The sequence below is a fragment of the Anomalospiza imberbis genome, chromosome 3, assembly GCF_031753505.1.
Source record: "Anomalospiza imberbis isolate Cuckoo-Finch-1a 21T00152 chromosome 3, ASM3175350v1, whole genome shotgun sequence".
Classification (NCBI taxonomy): domain Eukaryota; kingdom Metazoa; phylum Chordata; class Aves; order Passeriformes; family Viduidae; genus Anomalospiza; species Anomalospiza imberbis.
The window spans coordinates 24,200,777-24,219,964 of record NC_089683.1 but is presented as its reverse complement, the minus strand read 5'-3'; the positions used below and the strand labels follow the sequence as shown (position 1 = coordinate 24,219,964).

The following is a 19,188-nucleotide window of genomic DNA, read 5'->3' as shown; positions in this document are numbered from 1 at the left end:
ATGGCGCTCTTGCAAGGCATTTGAGGAAGTCTTCCCTCTAGCAAGTCTTCCTCTTATTTAACAGGAACAAGTGACACCTGATTAAATTGCAAAAAATGCAAGCACAGACATTGCTCACTGATCTTTGTAGACTGCTATGCTGAGGCCACCAGAGCCATATGTGGTCTCATATAGAGACCAACATAGTTACTACGGCTTTGAAGTATCTTGTCTCCACTAGATAAAATAGCACAATGTTCTTCCTCTGTGAAAACAAGAAAAAAAGCAGTCTTTTTTTTAAACCTGCCAAAAGGCATGGGAGCCAGGGTTAAGTGAGCAGAGGACAGCATGTTTATCTACTCGCTTTCGAATAGGCACAGCCCACTCATTATGTGAGGCTGTAAGCAGAGCTGCAGACAAGCAATACCTGAGAGCAAGGCAGGTTTTGGGCAAAGAGAAAGCTCCCTTTTTTTTGTAAAGTCCCATTTTCAAGGACAGGAAATTACTTTCTAAACCTGAATTTGAAGCACCTGCTTTCAGGAACACAAGTACCTATTTCACACTTAACAACAAATCAGCAAGTCAAAGTTCAAAGGAAACAAATTTAGCAGATTGAAAAGTACGAACAAACACTTGAAGACAGCAAACACATCCTCATTTTTGGGATTGTTTTGGGATACATTAGCAAGGAATAGCTGCATCTCTGAAACTAGGAAGCTTTAATTTCCTGTTGGAGTGTTATGAAAAATAAAAAATGCCACTGGAAATACATTTATGAAATTATCTATAATGAGGAACAGGGAATGGTTTCGATGTTGGAACTAAACTATGGTGACACCCTTAAAAACAAGAAAAGCATGCATGTGCAACACAAGAGAAGGCAGAGTACACCCTAGGGCTTCTCACAGAGACATTTCTTTGTGCAGCATTCTGTATGGCATCAGGAACTGGAGGAGGAAGGGTTATCATAAAAATAGGAGGCACAAAGACAGACTGCAGGATCTGGGTGAACAAAGGAGGTTGGGGGTGGGAGGGCAGGTAAGGACACAGCAGGCTTTGGTTAAAAAAGAGGTAGAACCAAAACTCGCCTTACTCAATGTTACTGGGAGAGCTGTCAAGGCACAGCACTACACTAGCATTTTGGATGACAGACTGAAAAAACTTTATATTATTCTTGACCTCTCAGAGGTTTCTCAGATCTTTCAGATTTTCCATGCTTGTGGCTTGGCATCTGTCTTGAGGAAATAAACCCTCTAAGCTGCACACCAACATTCTCGGAAAGGGGCGGAAATGACCCAAACAATAATTTTCATAATTGCCCAGAGGAGTTACAGAGTCCAAGTGTACCCAACTTCAGGAGGAATCAAGGACCTGGTTCTCAGATCTCCTTTGCAGCACCTGAAACCCTCTGTAACAATCCTTCCTGGGCCATGGAGCAGCCACCACGAAGGATGGACAAGTAGGGACAGGAGCCATGATCCAAGAAGAGCACAGGAGATGGGATGCACAGCACCTACCCAAATCCTTACCACCCTCAGGACTGCAGTCTTGTGGTGACACTGTTAGCCTTCTTCTGTCGAAATTCTTACCACATTCTGTTACCTGATAGCTACCTTAAAAAGACCGAGTAACCTTTAAACTTAGGTAAGCAGGATGTACCTCAGAGCATAATAAGGGAAAGGCAGCTCTTTGCTCTCTCCCCACAGGTAAGAGCCCTAACTTCCCCAGCATCAGCATGCTGACAGAGAAAGCAGGGAATAATAGATGGGCATCCAGGAAGACAGTCAGCACCCAAGCAAAAGTGCCTTCTCTCCAAGGGAAACAGTAGTGCCATAGGAAATTGTCATTTTTTGAGAATTATAGCAATTCACTCCCAGAAGAAAAGCACTCTCAAAATAATTCAGTAGATTATTATAAGCAAGGGATAAGAGATGAAGCTTCCTACTGCAGAGCAATGAGAAAAATACTGGTGAAAAATAATGGCTGTCTTCTCACTGACCAGCTCAAAGATATCAATGAGTTTTAACTACCAAGAACTAAGAATGTAAACAGCTGCTGCTAGTCACAGCAGCACTAAAAACATGGTCTGTTACATCCTTAGTTTCTCCCTTAAATCTTTAGAAAAATTCTTTCTGTGCTGTAAGTGCCATAATTTTGAGAAAATTATACCATGTTTTCAATGCTTAACACTGACTTATATGCAAAATATAGTTCAGTCTTATTTAAACAATCTAGAAAAACACTTCATACATTATGCATGAGTTCTTCCACAAAGATCTTGATACAAATTATAGAGAAACAAGATACACTGAGTGTTGAAAGTTTTGATAACACTGAATGATTAAATAACTTCATAGTAAATCAAACTCTAAGGTTTTCTTGAGGAAACTTTCCTACGCTTCTCTTGCTAGGCAAGCCAAAGAGATTCAAGCTCTCAGTAATGAAGAACACATTGCTTTACCAACAGCAGAGCAAACACAGGTACAGCTTACTACAGCTCTCCAGATCAGGAAACTTCTGGAAAAGGCATTCAATACAGACTTGAGACATTTCCCTTCTTAGGGACCCATACCTTGCTGAGAATGTTAAATTTTATCAACTTCTTAAGACCATTAAAACCTTTTATGATCCCTGAATGTACATGGGATCTGCTGTTCCAGGTGAATCCCAATAAGTCTATAAGGCCTGACAGAACTCATCTAAGAATATTTAAAGAGCTGGCTGATGTCATCACAAGATCTCTCTCAATTACTTTTGAATGGTCTTGGAGAATCTGGAGAGGCTGGCAAATGTTGGCCCTGTTTTCAAGTGCAAGAAGGATGAACTTGCAAAGTACAGGAAAAACAGGCCTGGCAGTGTCTCTTCTATAACTGGCAAAATTATACAGAATATTACTCTGAAAGTTATTGAAAAATACCTGAAGGATCACTCAGTCATCACTCACAGCCAGCATAAGGGGAAAGTCCTACTTGTCAAACCTAATTTCCTTTTACAACAAAGTAGCCCACCTAGTTGATCAAGGAAAGCCAGTTGATGTAATCTTGGATTTCAGCAAAGCTTTTGATACTGTCTCTCAGTACCCTTCTGGACAAAATGTCTAGCATACAGCTGCATAAGCACATCATGTGATGGGCAAGCAACTGGCTCATGGGTCAGGCACAAAGGGTGATAGTGACTGGGGTGACGCCAGACTGGTGACCTGTCACTGGTGAGGTTCCACAGGGCTCCATCTTAGGCCCTCTGCTCTTCCACATCTTCATAAGTGACTGGGATGGAGGATGGGAAGGGATTCTGAGCAAGCTTGCAGAATACACTAAACTGAGGGCAGTTGTTGACTCCCTTGAGGACAGAGAAACAACAGACAAATTAGACAGCTGGGCAATCACCATCCATATGAAGTTTAACAAGGAAAAGTGATGGATCTTGCACCTTATCAAAGAAAGCAATATTAAATTATGCCAGCTAATTAATCAGCTGGAGATCAACATCCAAGTCACAACAGAACCTTGTGGCACAGAGACCTACTTGTTATAATGAGGTTCCCAGTATATCAATTTTGCCTTTTCAGAGCCACATAGAATACTTTTCTCCTTACCTATAGAGGGATTGCTACCTCTGGTCAGGGTCTGTGATCTTCCATCCCTCAGCTGCAGAAGCAAACTCAAGTCTCAGGCTTTCTGGAAACCTGGAGAAGCTGCTTTGTGCATAAACCTTTTGCACTTCTTTCTCTCCATGCTTTTCTAAACACCTAAGCCCAGAACTCAGCTGTCAGCATGGCTCAAGCATGATACTAATGCTCTGAAAAGTCACACTTTAATACACCACTTTAGTGGTTATCTAAAACTTGAGACAGACTAATTGTGTAACTTTCAGACTGAAAGGTCTGATAAGTATTAAAAAGCATATCAACACAGGTAACTGTGGGACAATGCGTTTTGCAGAGAGCCAGCTACAGCACATCATGGGAGAGAAAAGCTGAGAGCCCTGAGCATTGTGAGGAGCTGTAAGTAGCAAAAGTGCCTTGTCTGGTGAAAGAAACTCACATAATACACAGAGCTAGATAGCATAAGGAAGAATGCTTCAATGTTTGCCCCTCAGAGAGGTCAGCAACTTGAAAAGAGGGAATATTGCTTCCCAATCTGGTCTCAGCAGTTTTTTCCCCATCTTGCAGGTTAGACTCCTTCCTTCTTCCAGAGGCCAGCAGTAGTTTGCTCATCTTTATCTCTGCCTGAGCAGCTAAGTTTCCTGTTTCTGAAGCAGCATCTCTTTCTGCAGCCTCAGCAATTCCATAAACACAAAGGGAGAGGGCCTGGAGATGTCATAAAAAGCTTTGTCTACTGCTGGGATACCTATTTACAGTTCTGTAGGAGGACAGCTACAGAAGATTTTCCAGAGTTGTTCAGCCCTGTCCTCAGCAAGTGCCATTTTTAGGTCTGTCACCAGGGATAAAAAGAGGGAACTTCTCTGTAAACAGAGTTCACATAACATATGCTGCTGAAAGCTTCCACCAGCACTTCCCACAGCAAGCACACAATTTAGGGCTTAAGCTACAAAGATTATGTTCATGACTTTGTAGTTTCACATTTAAAGCAGGAATTTTAAAGTTCTGCAATTTGAGGGAAAAAAAAACAAAACTGCAACCTCCCACACTATTCTGACCTGAATTAGTTTTATCTTCAGAAATTAGGAGAAATACTTGGATTCTGAAACTAGATTTCTATGCCTTTAAATAGTTGGCAATTTTCTGAGTTTTTGATGCTTCATTTCTGAAAAACTATGACAGTCTCATTATGTATTTTCTTCTAGAAAACCTAGCACTTCCAAGCTCCATTTTCTTCTTCCAAGCTCCAGTATAATTTTTGTCTAGGACACACTGATGAGGAAGTTGGGTAGGGTAGGTACAGGACTGTTAGACCTCAGACTCCAGGATGTTTCATCTCCAGGCCATCAGAGAGTTGGATTTGGTATGTCCATCTGTGGAAACAATCTCCTCAAGTCTTCTGGGATTAGTACATTCCTTTACACATCTGGGAATGCTTGCTCTCCGTCTGCATTTTTGGTGTTTTAGATCCAAACTGTCTACAAATTATATTTATCTTTTGAAAAGCCTGCAATTCTGTCTGTAAAATGTGTGTAGTCACAGGACCCCTTTTCTGCTAACAATTAGGGTTGAAGTTTTAAAAACAACCCAAGACATGTAATCAAAGGAATTTTGTACAAAGAATTCTGTACTACTGAATAAAACATAATTCAGCTCTGTGAAAAAAGTTTAGAGAGGGAGAAGATGGGTTAGCTGTGTAAGGATGCAACTCACTTGTGCAAAACAGAAAATTGAATAAAGCACATTAAAAAATGTTTACTAGAATTTGTAAGAGAGGAAGCAGATACATTGCACATCACTTCCAATTAAGCAGGAAGAAGAACAACCTATTCTCATTCTCATGTTAAGCAGCACAACTCAGAGTGATTTCATCATGTTCCTGAAAGGTTTCACTGCTGAACAATGGTACCCAAAACAGAGACCACTGAAAACCCAAGGCAAATGATCACACCAAGAAATGCTGAACCCAGCCCCTACACTGGATCAAATATGATTGATCAGAAGAACCCAACACCATTCTTTTTCCCCTCCAACTGACTCAGCAGATCAGAAAGGAAATATTTTGGGAGCTGGAGGCAAGAATCACTCATATGGAAATTAATGAGAAAGAAAAGAAAGAAAAAAAAGAAGAAAGAAAAAAGAAAGAAAAAAGAAAGAAAAAAGAAAGAAAAAAGAAAGGAAAAAGAAAGGAAAAAAAAAAGAAAGAAAAAAGAAAGAAAAAAGAAAGAAAAAAGAAAGAAAAAAGAAAGAAAAAAGAAAGAAAAAAGAAAGAAAAAAGAAAGAAAAAAGAAAGAAAAAAGAAAGAAAAAAGAAAGAAAAAAGAAAGAAAAAAGAAAGAAAAAAGAAAGAAAAAAGAAAGAAAAAAGAAAGAAAAAAGAAAGAAAAAAGAAAGAAAATCACAATACATTTGTCCTGTAAATAAAAAAAGCCAAGATAATTTCTGCCACTGTGGTGACCCAGGAGAGACTTGTTCCTCCACTGGCAGTAACTAGTTACAACTGCAGAAAAACAATCTTGATAATTTCACCTCTGTTCAATGGTGAGGGTGGCTGAACAGGGAGACAGTAAGCTGTCAACCCAAGGCCTTCAATCACCCACTCAAAAATCTCTCCTGCCTTTACAGGAAGGGCAGGAGAGGGTGGCTGAACAGGGAGACAGTAATGTCTCCCTGTAATGGTGAGGGTGGCTGAACAGGGAGACAGTAAGCTGTCAACCCAAGGCCTTCAATCACCCACTCAAAAATCTCTCCTGCCTTTACAGGAAGGGCAGGGAAAGGAAATAAATAAAAGAACAAGGCAACTCTCACTAGGTGATTTGGGGTTTTGTCAAGTGGGGTTTTGTTTGCTTGTTTGTTTTTTTTTTTTTTTTTCCCCAACAGCAGTATATAGAGGATGGTCTTCTTATCCATCAGCATTTTTTACCGCACTAAACCTTGGCACAGACATTTTGCCAAGCTTTCAGATGGGATTTTTTTTCCCCTCTGCTAAGGTTATCTCCTATGACTACCAGAAATCCTCAGACATCTCCAGGTACCACACAGTCAATGACATCATGCTCAGAGCTGTAACAACCTCCATGCCCACAGGGATCCCAGCTGTGCCTTGCTTTAGCAGCAGCTCAGATACTAATCCCTGAACAGCAACAATTGACAACAGCATGCATGGGGCACTACACTGATGTCTAAAAATTCTTCCAGAAGGATCATGCCAAACCCTACATCCCATTCTGGCCTTGGCCCAGGACTTAAGCTAACATTTAAACGCCTACGAGGTCACCAAGAAGAGCTTAGCTCCTGGAATTCACACGCCTTCTGAGCAGGGTCTCACAAGATCGAACACTTCACCTCAAAACTCTTTTCCTTCTCCTACCACAGGGACTGTTTAGATGGCAACATCACACATCCTCCTTTTTTAAGTGGTACAGCAGTCAGGCCAAGCTTTCTTCTTGGGCCCAACCACTAACAGGATGGAAAACATTCCTGAATGCTATGAAACAAACACTGTCAGGAAGTGGAAAGGGGTTTCTATGCTTGAAAGAAGAAAAAAGCTCAAGAAGAAAATAAATATTATGCATTTGTGGTCTTCTCTACAACAGCAGGACATTCCTTTTGTGCCCATATTTTTCTCCCATTACTTACTTAATTTTCCAGAAATTAATATGGAAGTTGCTTATCACCTGGAAAAGCATTATGCTGCTGGGATAAAAGGCTTCAGAGATACTGCAGGAGGACTAGGAGCTGCAATATGTTTTTAGGGAAGAGAACTCCATCATGCACTTGTAACATTCGGTCTTTCTGTGAAAATAATCCCTTATCCAAGAAGGAACAGAGGTCTCCTCTGATGAGATGTGGCAGCCAGCCTGGGGAATATGCAATAAAACCAACCAAACATCTTTCACCCATCCACCAGAAGGAAGGTCATCTGCCTTGGGCCAATATACTCCAGCACATTGTGTACTGTTAGGTATGTCAGATGCCAGGAACACCTATTCAGCAAAAATTCCTCTGTACTGTAGTAACTGTATGTAGGATGGAAGGCAGGAGACTGCAAAAGCATCTACATCAGAGTTCTGGTTCGGATTAAAAGGGTATACTTTTGAAATCGGCTTTGAATTTGCCTCCATGATTGATTTGGATTGTACCAGCAAGCAGTGCCAAGCCACAAAAACAAGATGCCTCACAAAGATGCATTCCCAGAGCATTCCAGCACACTGCAGCCTCAGACAGGCATTACTCCATAGGACCAGACCACAGCACAAGCAAAAGAAAAACCCTACCCTAAAGTGTATGTAGCACCAACTAATTTATAGTAAAGAGATTTGCTTGTCTACTGTGTTTTCTAAATTAGGAATTGTCAGGATGACAATCTGATCCCATGAGCACCCTCTGCACATCTCTTACCAGAGCTATATCTAGAGCCTTTGAAGTGAGAGAAAGTGAGAAGAGAAAATTAAAGTCACCTAATCTTGAAGTAAAATATGCCCTCCACATAACTCTGCTACCATTGTCAAGGATAGGAAAAGTTATTGCCAATGAATAATGTAAGTCTATTAGTTAAAACAACTATTTATCCTTCAGACTTCAAAGTGTATATTCCCATCATCTATATGTGTTCTGGATGGCTACAGCTGTGTTCTCAAATGCCAGAGCCAAACCAATGACTTTGTCTTTTCTTACACAAAAGGATACCACACTTGATAGAAACCTTCAGCTGAATTGAGCTTCTGCCACCAACTGATTAGCAACAAAGAGTGGTACATTGGTCATTCAGCCAGTTTTAAGTCTTGTAAAGAATGCTTCTGGGATGAACTGTTCAGGTTTGTATGACAGATGCTGCATTACCTCTCCTACTAGTTATTGCTTGTTTTGATTCCAGAAACAGCAAAAGCTTCCCCCAGCATTTCCAGTTCAACATGCATGTTTTCAATTTCCATTCTTTTTAGTGCAACACTAATGCATGGAGAAAAAACACAACACAACAGCACACCTGCTGACTTCAAACCCCTGTATAAACAGGGCATTTGCACAAGCTGTTATGTATAGATGACTAAGTTAATGGCTGTAAAAGCCATTTTTAGTAGCAATATTTTTGTAATCTACCTGTAGTACCTAACATATGCAATGATTAAATTCACATATAAGGTGTTTTGAGTAAGAGACATCAACTCAAAGGTTTCATGACAACCTTACCCTGTGCTTCATGAGGAGTTCTAAGATGTCAAATCCTATGGAAGTACAAAAGAAGAAATAAGACCTACTTGCAACTACTGAGTGCAATTGATAGAGCTTCTCCATTTCTAAGACATGCCTTCAAGGCAAAGTCAGGCTTACAATTCAGGTAAATGAACTGGTTTAGAAAAAGAAACTACAAAGACATATCTCATTTCTAAAACTAAACCCATTCATAGACCAATCCCAAATTGCAGCAGTCCCTAACTCTTGAAAGGACAGCTATCCCAGACCAAATAGCTTCTTCACTTTAAGACAACTGGCTGCAAGGTTGTGAGCTAGGCCTCTTCATGACAGAGAGCAGCAGATCAGAGTATAGTCCACGTTTCCTTTCATCTCCACACTTGCATACAATCATAGAATCACATAATTGTTTGGGTTGGAAAAGACCTTGAAGATCATCAATGTCCAACTGTTAAACCAGCACTCTGATCCTCAAATGCCACATCTACACCTCTTTTAAATACCTCTAGGGCTGACAACACAGCCACTTCCCTGGGCAGCTTATTCCAATGATGACAACCCTTTCAGTGAAATTTTTCCTAATATCCAATCTAAACCTTTACTGGTGAAACTTGAGGCCATTTTCTCTTGTCCTGTAATTTGGGAGGAGAGATCAACCCCCACCCATGTACAACCTCCTTTTCAGGTATCTGTAGAGAACAATAAGGTCTTCGCCTCAGCTTCCTTTTCTCCACACTAAACCACCCCCATTCCCTCAGCCATTCCTAAAAAACCTTGTGCCCCAGACCCTTCACCAGCTTAAACTGATAAATACAACACCTATAAAGGTTCATATAAACTGATTTGTGATTAGTGTGTACTGACTTTATTTCAATTCAAGTAAGAATGCAGCAGTATGAAAGGACTTGGAAGTTTCAGTATTTATTGCTGATTATTCACCCACACAATTTTTCAGAACTATTTTAACTAAAGCAAATTGAACAGTGCTTACATGGACATTACTTTCATTCACTGTAGCATAATATACAGAGAGTCACATCAAATAAGCTTCAAATACACAGCCTCATTTTATCATTGGCCAACTCTACTCCTCAGCGCTTTCAAAGTTTTCTTCATGATTGGTGCTATTTCTTCAATAACAACAAAACAAAGAGACCAGTTAGGATTACAACTATGAGCAACTTTAAATGGTATTAGTATAATATTAAGCATATATTAGCCAAAACATTAAAACATTTAAATTGATCATCTTAGGAAATGTCACTTACTTTTGGTAGGCTTCTTTCCACCTTGAATCATGACACCTGAGCTAGAATTTCTACTGTTGCCAGCACAGATCAGACTTGATAATGTATTTTTTCTGTCTCTCATTTCTGGAATCCCTGTTCTTTTAAAACAAGCAAGTAAGAAAAAAGTTAGCATTTAATATCAAGCTACTATTTGCTCTGGCTCATTTTGAAAAAAAAAAAATCAAAACCTACAGCCTGATTGGATACATTTAAGAAACTTTATACATTTCAAAGTCATAGAATAGTTCAGGTTAGAAGGGATTTCAGATTACCAGCTTTTCCATTTTAATTCTTGAACAAATACTACATTTATAAGATCTCATGTTTCTTATTAGTCTTTAAAATGAAATGATCAGAGTTTGTGACAAATCAAAATGGCCAGCAATACCACTGTGATTCATAATGGCCTGTGCTATAGTTTGCACCTTGTGTTTATTTTCCTCTTTGAACACAGCTGAACTGCTAACTAACTCATTGACAGAAAATGAGGGCAAATGTTTAAAAACAAAACCTCTGTAACTGACTAGCAAAAGGCACAATAACTAAACATCAGGTTGGAATCCTCAATCAACAAGACAAGGACTGAGACGGATACATATACAGAGCTGATGCCTCCTGCTGAAGACCATAAACCCAACATTGCATTAAAGTGTCAGCACAATGTCACCAAATGTGACCAGCCCTGTACTCCTCAGAGCCAGGCAGTAGGATTCTGCCAGCACTTAGTACCACTGCACACTGAGTGAGAATAGCAGCCTGCTAAGGATCTGCATGTCTGCATACCAATCCTTAGCAGGACTTTTTAGCTCCTGCAAGACCAGCTTCTCAAGTGAGGATTTCAGCCATACAAATTCTGCAGCTTAAAAAACCAACAGGTCAAAGAAGTGAAATTTAACTCATCGTGCCTAAACAAATCCTTTGGTTCTCCAGAAGACAAACCAATGACTCTCTTACAGCTTCTTTCATGTCTGAGGGGGAAAAAAAAAATCATGCAAGGCGTGGTCTACATCATTCAGCTACTGGTCCAGAGATTACTGGAGCACAAAGGACATATGTACTTGTATGCTAGTCTACTTGAAGCACCTAAACTAGAAAGGCAGGTCTGTCACAATACAGAATCAACCTCCCACAGAGCAGCTGAAAGCAAAAGTGCAACTCAAAGTGTCTTAAGCTACTGCCTTGGTGAGGGACTATATTTTCAATGGAAAGAGCAACCCTACGGAAAGAACCTTCCAAATCTCACCAGCTGAAGGCACAGTTATGAAAATTTATCTGGTGTAAAACCTGAGTTTAAGAAAATTCTTACATCCAGGCTGCCCTTCCTAACCCATATTTACAACCACCTTGAGCAGCAAGGCTGTTCGACTAAGCTTCTGAAATTCACAGGGGAAAAAAAAAGTATTAAAAGTTCCTGAGGTTCATTCTGGTCAACTGTATCACACCAGGCAGCTGACTGGGATTTTATCAAAGCAGGAGAACATGTGAGGCTACTAGGCAGGTTAATAGACACAAACATCAACAATGGAATTGCCCTAGGATGCCAAGCAGCTTTAGTGTAATCCGGAGAAAAGAAACAGTGTCCACTTACACTCCAGCTGGGAGAGTGAATTCACTGGCACCTATGAGGAAAGTGCACACATGGCAGAGGAGCACACAAGACTTAAAAGGCAAGTTTGTTTCGAGCTACTAGCCACTTAGAAAAAGGAAAGTAAATAGAGTTTTTTAGAACTTTAAAATTATTTTGCAAGCACGATTTTGAACTGACAAAGACACAAACTCAAAAGCATAGTACATAGCACTTACTTGCACTTCGCTGTGGGATGAAGCTGGATGACAGGTCCTGCTGTCCCATGGATTTCTTGCTGTCGGCAAATGTTCCTGGGTGGTTTTGCTGCACCAGTCACATAAGCCAGTTTCACTTGCCTGCCTAATATAGAAGCAAGGAGCAGAGGATACATGACTTCTCATGTCCTTTATGTCCAAAACTCTTGGCATTGCTGCTTAGAATCCTTAGTCCAGCCAGTAAGGTAAGATTTGTCTAATGCATAATATTTGCAGGATACACCAACATATTGTATTCATGCATGTGTTTATTTTTTAAGCAAATTTTAATTTAAGAGTAACAGTGTTTGTTCTTGATGATTTTTCCTGGAAGTACAGCATTAGTATTCACTGCAAAGAAATCACTAAACCAAACATATTGTCAGGAACAGCAGAAGAGATTGGGTTTTGTAGGTGAAAGCGCTAACCAGAGATTTTACCTTTTGGTTTCTCAGACTGAGCTGAAAGAATATTTTTTGTAAGGATCTTCAGCTTTTCTTCTCTCTGATTAAAGAGTCTCCAGTACATTTCACGCCAAGACTCATACTCCAGAAGGCTCTCATTTTTAAAGTCTCTTTGGCAGTGTTTCTTCCACAAGTGGTCAGTCTCTTTTATAAACATCTAATTTAAACACAGACATCTTAAATCAGAGATTTCAAAATAACATTTTCAAGAGTACCCGTTCCCTGAGCCTACAGATACAATTCAAACCTTTGGTGGAAGAAGGTGCAGAACAAATCCCACCACACGTGCTGACACAGGTACCCACACCGTGGCAATACCATGCAGGGATACTGACTACAGCCTGGAAATCACACAGCTTCAACCAGCAGAGCTGGAGTCAGTGAGCCATGCTTACAGGCCAGGCTTGTGTTTACAGCACAGGCTCAGGCCACTCCAGCTCTCAATGTGAAGCACACAGAGGAAAGGCTAATCTGCCTACAAAGGACTGCACACTCAGAACATCAATGTCCAAGTGCAGCATGGAGCTCAAGTCCTGACAGTGTAGATAAGAAAACTACCACATACATGAAATCTCACCTCAGCTACTTCCTGACCGATATGCTTTGTTGGCTTAATAGTTTAACTTGAAAACAGTTGGTTCTGACTTTCCCAGCTATTTCAGTGGTAAGTACTATGGACATCTTTTTTTCCTTCTTATTTTTAGAAACAGAAATACTCTTCTATACACACTGTCTTTCACTTAGTCATCAGTAGTCATTCTCCTCAATGTTTTAAACTTGAGAAAGAGAGACTTGATAATGACAGATGAATTCAAAGAAATTAGTATGCAAAACAGAAAACCAGTGCAGCCCATGGAGTTGTGGAACTTTGTGGTTCCCCAGATTTAACAAGGCAGAATTTACCAGATTACATTTCTCTATTCGAAACAACTGCTCTGGTGTGCAACGTGTTAGCACAGGCTCAAGAATTTCAAAGGGCACACCTCCTGCTTCTTGTAGCACTACAAAAAAGGACAGTATTTTCAGTATCTTATTTTACTCAATGGGTAACACCACTCAGTTTAAAAATAAAAATCACAAGTTAATTTTAGCAAGCACTAACACAACATCTTATGTCAGGCTATGAAAATATATATAAATCAGCAGTTCCATACTGACTAGCAGTTATACTTGAGGATGGATAAAGCATCTTTGAAGAGTCATTGCCTCCATCTTTACTGATATGCATAATTTCCCTCTGCCTATGCAATGAAGAAAATAATGTCTTGATCACAACAAACATGGGGGTAGAAGGGAAGAATTTTTCATTTATCATTTATAGGACATTATTTTAAGTAAACTCGGACCTTTAAAAATTGTTAGCTTTCAAAACAAAGCTACAGTTTAGCACAGTCATTAATCCATTTCTGCAAGTGCTTTTCACCCTGCTCCAAGTCACCCTCTGTAGGGAGGGAGAATATATTTTAGTAAGCCAGTGGTTCGCATGGAGAAAAAAAATCTCATACCCTTAAGAGTCACAAGTGCTACAAATCCCCTGAAGTACTCACACTCAATATTGTTGTGAAGCATGCGGACACACTGCTCATACAGTGTAAGCATCTTTGAAAGGCAGACTGCCTTGGAGCCAGAGTACACCTGCATTTTAGAGTTCAGTCTCTGTCCTGGGAATTGAACTATCTCATTGACTTGCTGGGGTGCTTCTACAACAGGTACTGCAGATGCTGCAAGCAAAACATCAGGCAGGTTTCACAAGGCTTTAAACATTCAGCTCCGAGATAAGCATCAATTACTTTTACTTATATATACAAAGTGTTTTCTTAATACAAAGTGACTACATTACAGCATGGGACCCTTGCACCTATTGTGAATTGCAAAAGTCCATTCACCATCATCTAACCCCAAGATGTACACTGCAAGTGAACTACACCAACTCAAACCAGACTTGCTTTAATTATCTCCAGTCTACATGAGCTGTATTCACATCTCGATTGCTCTGTTACCTATCCACAAAACTTTACTAATCCTCCTGAGTTATCTTAGAGAAGCCAGAAGCTGCAATAACAGCAATGTTTCAAGACCCCAGTGGTAGGAAACCACATCAGAAGAGCCACTAGGGGAACCACTGATACTTTATGTCACCTACCTATAATGATACTAGTGGTTCCTATGCCAAAGCTAGACCTAGTGCCTCATATATTTGTTTTACTTAAGATAATTTCTGCTAAGGCTTTGCCTGCTGTAAGGTATAGACATGAGTAAAGATAAATGGAGCCTGTAGAACAGCCACTTGGATCATGCCTTCTCTAAGTCTGTGGTAACCGTCCTCAGTATTCCTTTACTCAGTAAGCCATAAGTAGGAAGGCCTTATAACTCACTTCAACATGATTTCCACAGATGAGAAAGTGAGGCCCTTCTTTGCCATGGACTGATGAGCTAATACAGCTTATTGAAAAAAGGCATAAAACATTTGTACACAGAGCTATAAACACCTGCACTATTTCACATTTATCAGCTTTGTATATTACTTACCTGTAAAGTCTGCAGCATATTGGGGAGATGATTCTGAGATGCCTGGCAGAATTTTAGGTAGTGGAGTATTAAGAAGCTCTTGGAGAGATGCCACTTTGGCCTGTGCACAGTCAAGGAAAGATTGCTACAATATTATAAATTCGGGGTTAACCAGGCTTAAAATAAACTACAATAAACCCCCAAAGATTTATGCAAATTCCAAAATTAGCTAGGATATCTAGAATTCTTGCTTTTCTACACTAACTTTTACTAATAGGACTACTTTTCAGTATATCATTTCATACTCCACTTACCAAGACTATACCACAAAAGGAACTTAGTGGGACATCTGCAATTAGCCCATAGAAAGATTAAAGAACACAGTAGATATGTAGAGCTAATGGGCTTTCAGATAAATCACTATCGAGGCATGCAGTGAATGAGGCAAAACTGCAAGATGACAAAAGCATAATTCTAAAAGACAAGAAACAGCTTTATACTTAGTCCTATCAAGTCTCCTAGATTACACTCAGTAAGCCATTTAGCCTAAAACATTCACAGCTAATCCCCTAAAAACGGATTCAAAGATGCAGCAGCCTGTTAAGTATGGGTTCCTACAAATGGATCAGGTGCAACATCTAAATTGGGTCTCAGGTGTCCTCCAATTGCAAGTCAGGCACTTACAGCCCAAAACTTGCATTCCCTGCACTTCATGTAAGTACCTAAAGTAACTTTTCACAACTGCTTGAATATCTGAGGTTTTTCCTCAAACAGTTTATATTGGAGTATCATACATAAGCCTCTACATTAATATTTCCCCATCTGGAATGGAAGATACCACATTCAGATTGCAGATCTTCCATAATAAAAAAAGCCTAAAGCTTTCACATCATAGTGAAGATATAAATCTGAAGAGAACACTAATTTTCAGTGCACAGAAGGTCTTCATTTAAAACGTCTAATTAATACATGTTTTTGCAAACATTTTCTCAGAGGAGCTACTTACGCTTTTTGCATTTCAAGGGACTAGGACAGCTCAGAGAATATATATATATTTTAAAATAAATATATATTAATATATTTTAAGAATATGTACAATCTAGTTTTATGTGCAATAATGCATTTAAAGAATATTCAGTTCCACTGCAAACGTTAATATTTGCTATTAAAGAACCACAGCAACTGACAAAAGGACTGTTCCATACACAAAGAGCTGCAGTAGCCACAAACCAGGATGGTCAAGAAAGAAAAAAGGTGGACATCTTTCCAAAGGTAACTGCCTTTGCATTTTGCAAGGCAAATGCAGATTAGTTGGTGAGGATCAAACACTATTGTAATATTGGAAGCAATGCTAAAAATACAAGTAATTCAACTGAAAACTGTATCTCTTTTTCCCCCATTATTGTAATTATTGGCAATTGCAATGTGGCTGATACATCAGAGTCATGCAATCTGTTCCTTAAAATAAATACAGATAAAATTCAGTGAAATTACAAGTCCAAAGCACTTGTTTGTCTGCTGTTTATCTGCTATTATCTCAACCCTGTAGTGGTTTACCTTTTTCCTGAGAGTTTCTGATTGATCACTCTCACATTTTTTTACATCTTCAACTCCCTCTTTTGCTTGAGAAAGTTTTGAAGTCTTTTTTAGTAATGAGCTGTTCTTCTCTTCACTGCACTTTTTTGGCCGTGCACCTATAGAACAAGCTTTTCTCTTTCTTTTGTTGGTAACCTCATCATAAGTAAGATAAGATTCAAAAGACATAGTAGGAGGCTCAAATTCCTCATCACTAGATAATTTGGCTTGGTCTTTCATGACAAGATTTTGTTTTGGTTTCTCCACACGTTTAGGATTTCTCTGTTTGGAAACATCCTTACTAGGTTTTTGTTGCAGGGGAAATAAGCCTTCATTGGCTGCAGAGGAATGCTGCTTTTTTGAAATTTTCTTGCTCTCTGTGGAGGTGCTCTCCTTGAAGTCACTTTCTTTAGCCTGAGAATTGGTACCCAGGGAAGCATGCTTAGAACCACTGCTGCTACATACTTTATTATCACATTCTTTTGGAGACTCAGAATTTGCACTTTGATGGGTATTTTCACTACAAATATGCTCCTTATTCAGCTTTGTAGTAATGGGAGCACTGCTGGAACTTCTAAAGGCCAGTACAGATGTTTCAGGCTTCTCTGAAGGCTTAATCTCCTTGGAAACAGAAGATTTCATCTCACATTTTTCTTTTTCATTATTTTTTCTTCCTTTGTGATCACTGCAACAATAAAAAAATTACATCCCATTCTGTAGCTGATGCTAAATTCTTAAACAATCTGTTTTTCTGATATTAGTAAAACTAAAAGCATAAAATCATAAAAGCATGTGTCGTAGTTTCACAACACCCAGAACTTAGTTCTGCACTCTTCCATTATCAGTACAGAATCACAGAAATCTTGGGTGCAGCACTGCTAAATACTGAAACAAGAACTGATAGCAAAACAAGTGGGGAGTAGGGACATAAGCCTGAGCAGGAAAACAAACCTAGCAGTACTATCTGCTTACAACATGCTGGACATCACTTTTCACAAAGCTTCCCTGCATGCTTTATAACAAAGACATGATGCTTGTTGACTAGGAGTCAGAAAAATTTACAACATGCTCTGTAGGTCATACAGATTAACAGGTCAGCCTTTATGATTTGCTCATCACAGATTCTAGTATTTTACTTTCCTGTTGTTTGAACAACTTCAGATTTAAAATGCACTACTTAGTCAAACTATTCCCTTGGCTTTTTCAGCTCAACTGTTTGGAACTGTTGGAACTCTGTGAAACGTCTAAAGCAGAGCAGGCCTGGCCATGGCAGTGGTGGCTGCTTCAGTCTCAGAAGAAACTGCATCTCTTCACTGTGCCTCCTCCAGTGTTGGAAGGCCCTCTCAGTCCACAAGAACATTACAAGAAAAACCTCTATACAACCACATCACTGGAGAGCTGCCTCATTTAACCACCACCTCTGGGAAGAAAGAGCAAGTTTCCCAATTTCCTGAAGTGCAGAGCAGTGCCCATCATGGTTTAGCCCCGTTTGCACCAGCTGGGACCTAAGAATTTGTGCCAGTTACATAAAGCAGCTGAAGTCAGGGTGCCAACAGGCTAGTTGTCCAGTAAGGGTTTGATTTTTCCTCATATTTTACAACTGCATTCTCACTTCTTGCATTCAATTCACATTCCAATTCAATGTACTTGTGTCATTCCAAACACCTTCCTAGGTTTCCAATCTGTATTTTAAAGTTGCACTACAGCATAATTAACTTTAAGGAAAAAAGTTCACACCTACCTTTTAGTTTCTGGAGAAATAAGCTTTTTCCATTGTTTCAACAGACTTTTAGCTACATTCCCAGCAGTGGCATGTTCCCTAAAACTTTTAACTGTTTTGTCTATGCCAGTTTCCTGTTGAAGATAGTGCAAGCAAGATGGGCAGAATAAATCACAACTCTCATCCCAAATAAAACCTCCTCTAAACTGCTATAAACAGTATTAGCCTAGTATTCAGGGCAGTCCTATGGCAGCCAAAGAATGAATGCCCTCTTTATACTGCAAATGGAATTGAAGGAAGTAGTTGTTTATAACCAAATATGGGGAACAAAACGCAGGCTTAATTCATAAAGCTAAGTAATTTTCCTCCATTAAATGTATATATTTCAGGAATTTCACTTCTCTTAAATGCTTAAGCCCACAAAATGCATCAATACAAATTTCCTTTAGGCTTATGAAGTACATTTGAGCATATTAGAGAGCATATATGTTGGACATGGTGTAATATAAAATAAATCTCAACCAGTAGTACAGGGTTGAGGGGTCACAGCAGCAGAGTTATTTTCACAATATCATTGTGTCTTCAAGTCTCATTCTAGTGTATTTTGTTTAAGCAAAAATATCTTGCAGACTTCGAGTGTTTGTAGACTCACAGGTGATTTTAATAATGTATTATGAGTAAGCATCTCTGATTCACAAACCCTCACTTTTAAGATGCATTTAAAATATGGACTTCAGTAGGTTCACTGCAACCTGTGAATGCTCTTGCTAACAAGTGAAATTATACTCCTGTGAAGTCTGAGCTATACACGTAACTCCCACATAAACAGCTCAGCCTCCAGAAAGGGCTTCCTTAAATTCACTTCAAGTATATTTAGCTTGTATATAATTTGAGCAACCTGATTTGGTAAGTCAGTTATTGCAAACAGATGGAAGAAATCTGGTGGGACTACTTCATAAAGCTATTTATGTTCTTCAAATGCATTAAAAATATGTGGAGCCCTCCGCTGTAAGACATCACTTTCCTCTATTTGACTTGAA

At 39.4% G+C, this 19,188-nt stretch overlaps 1 protein-coding gene across 3 annotated transcripts in view; it reads right to left on the bottom strand.

The window, feature by feature from the left end:
* LOC137470390 (elongin-A-like) overlaps nucleotides 1-19,188 on the bottom strand; it is a 36,344-nt gene that overhangs the window by 9,369 nt on the left and 7,787 nt on the right. The window contains exons 3-11 of one of the 3 annotated variants that reach the window (XR_010997032.1): nucleotides 18,170-18,282; nucleotides 16,411-17,113; nucleotides 14,875-14,974; nucleotides 13,893-14,066; nucleotides 13,249-13,346; nucleotides 12,322-12,502; nucleotides 11,864-11,987; nucleotides 10,040-10,158; nucleotides 9,809-9,901 (exon numbers count right to left, since the gene is read on the bottom strand). Coding sequence is in view for 2 of the 3 variants with exons in the window: in XM_068183656.1 (XP_068039757.1) it covers nucleotides 9,843-9,901; nucleotides 10,040-10,158; nucleotides 11,864-11,987; nucleotides 12,322-12,502; nucleotides 13,249-13,346; nucleotides 13,893-14,066; nucleotides 14,875-14,974; nucleotides 16,411-17,113; nucleotides 18,170-18,282 (1,671 nt within the window). In the remaining variant the exon portion in view is untranslated. Of the gene's footprint in view, nucleotides 1-9,676; nucleotides 9,902-10,039; nucleotides 10,159-11,863; nucleotides 11,988-12,321; nucleotides 12,503-13,248; nucleotides 13,347-13,892; nucleotides 14,067-14,874; nucleotides 14,975-16,410; nucleotides 17,114-18,169; nucleotides 18,283-19,188 lie in introns of those variants that run through there. The other 2 variants (XM_068183656.1, XM_068183657.1) reach the window with 2 other exon arrangements.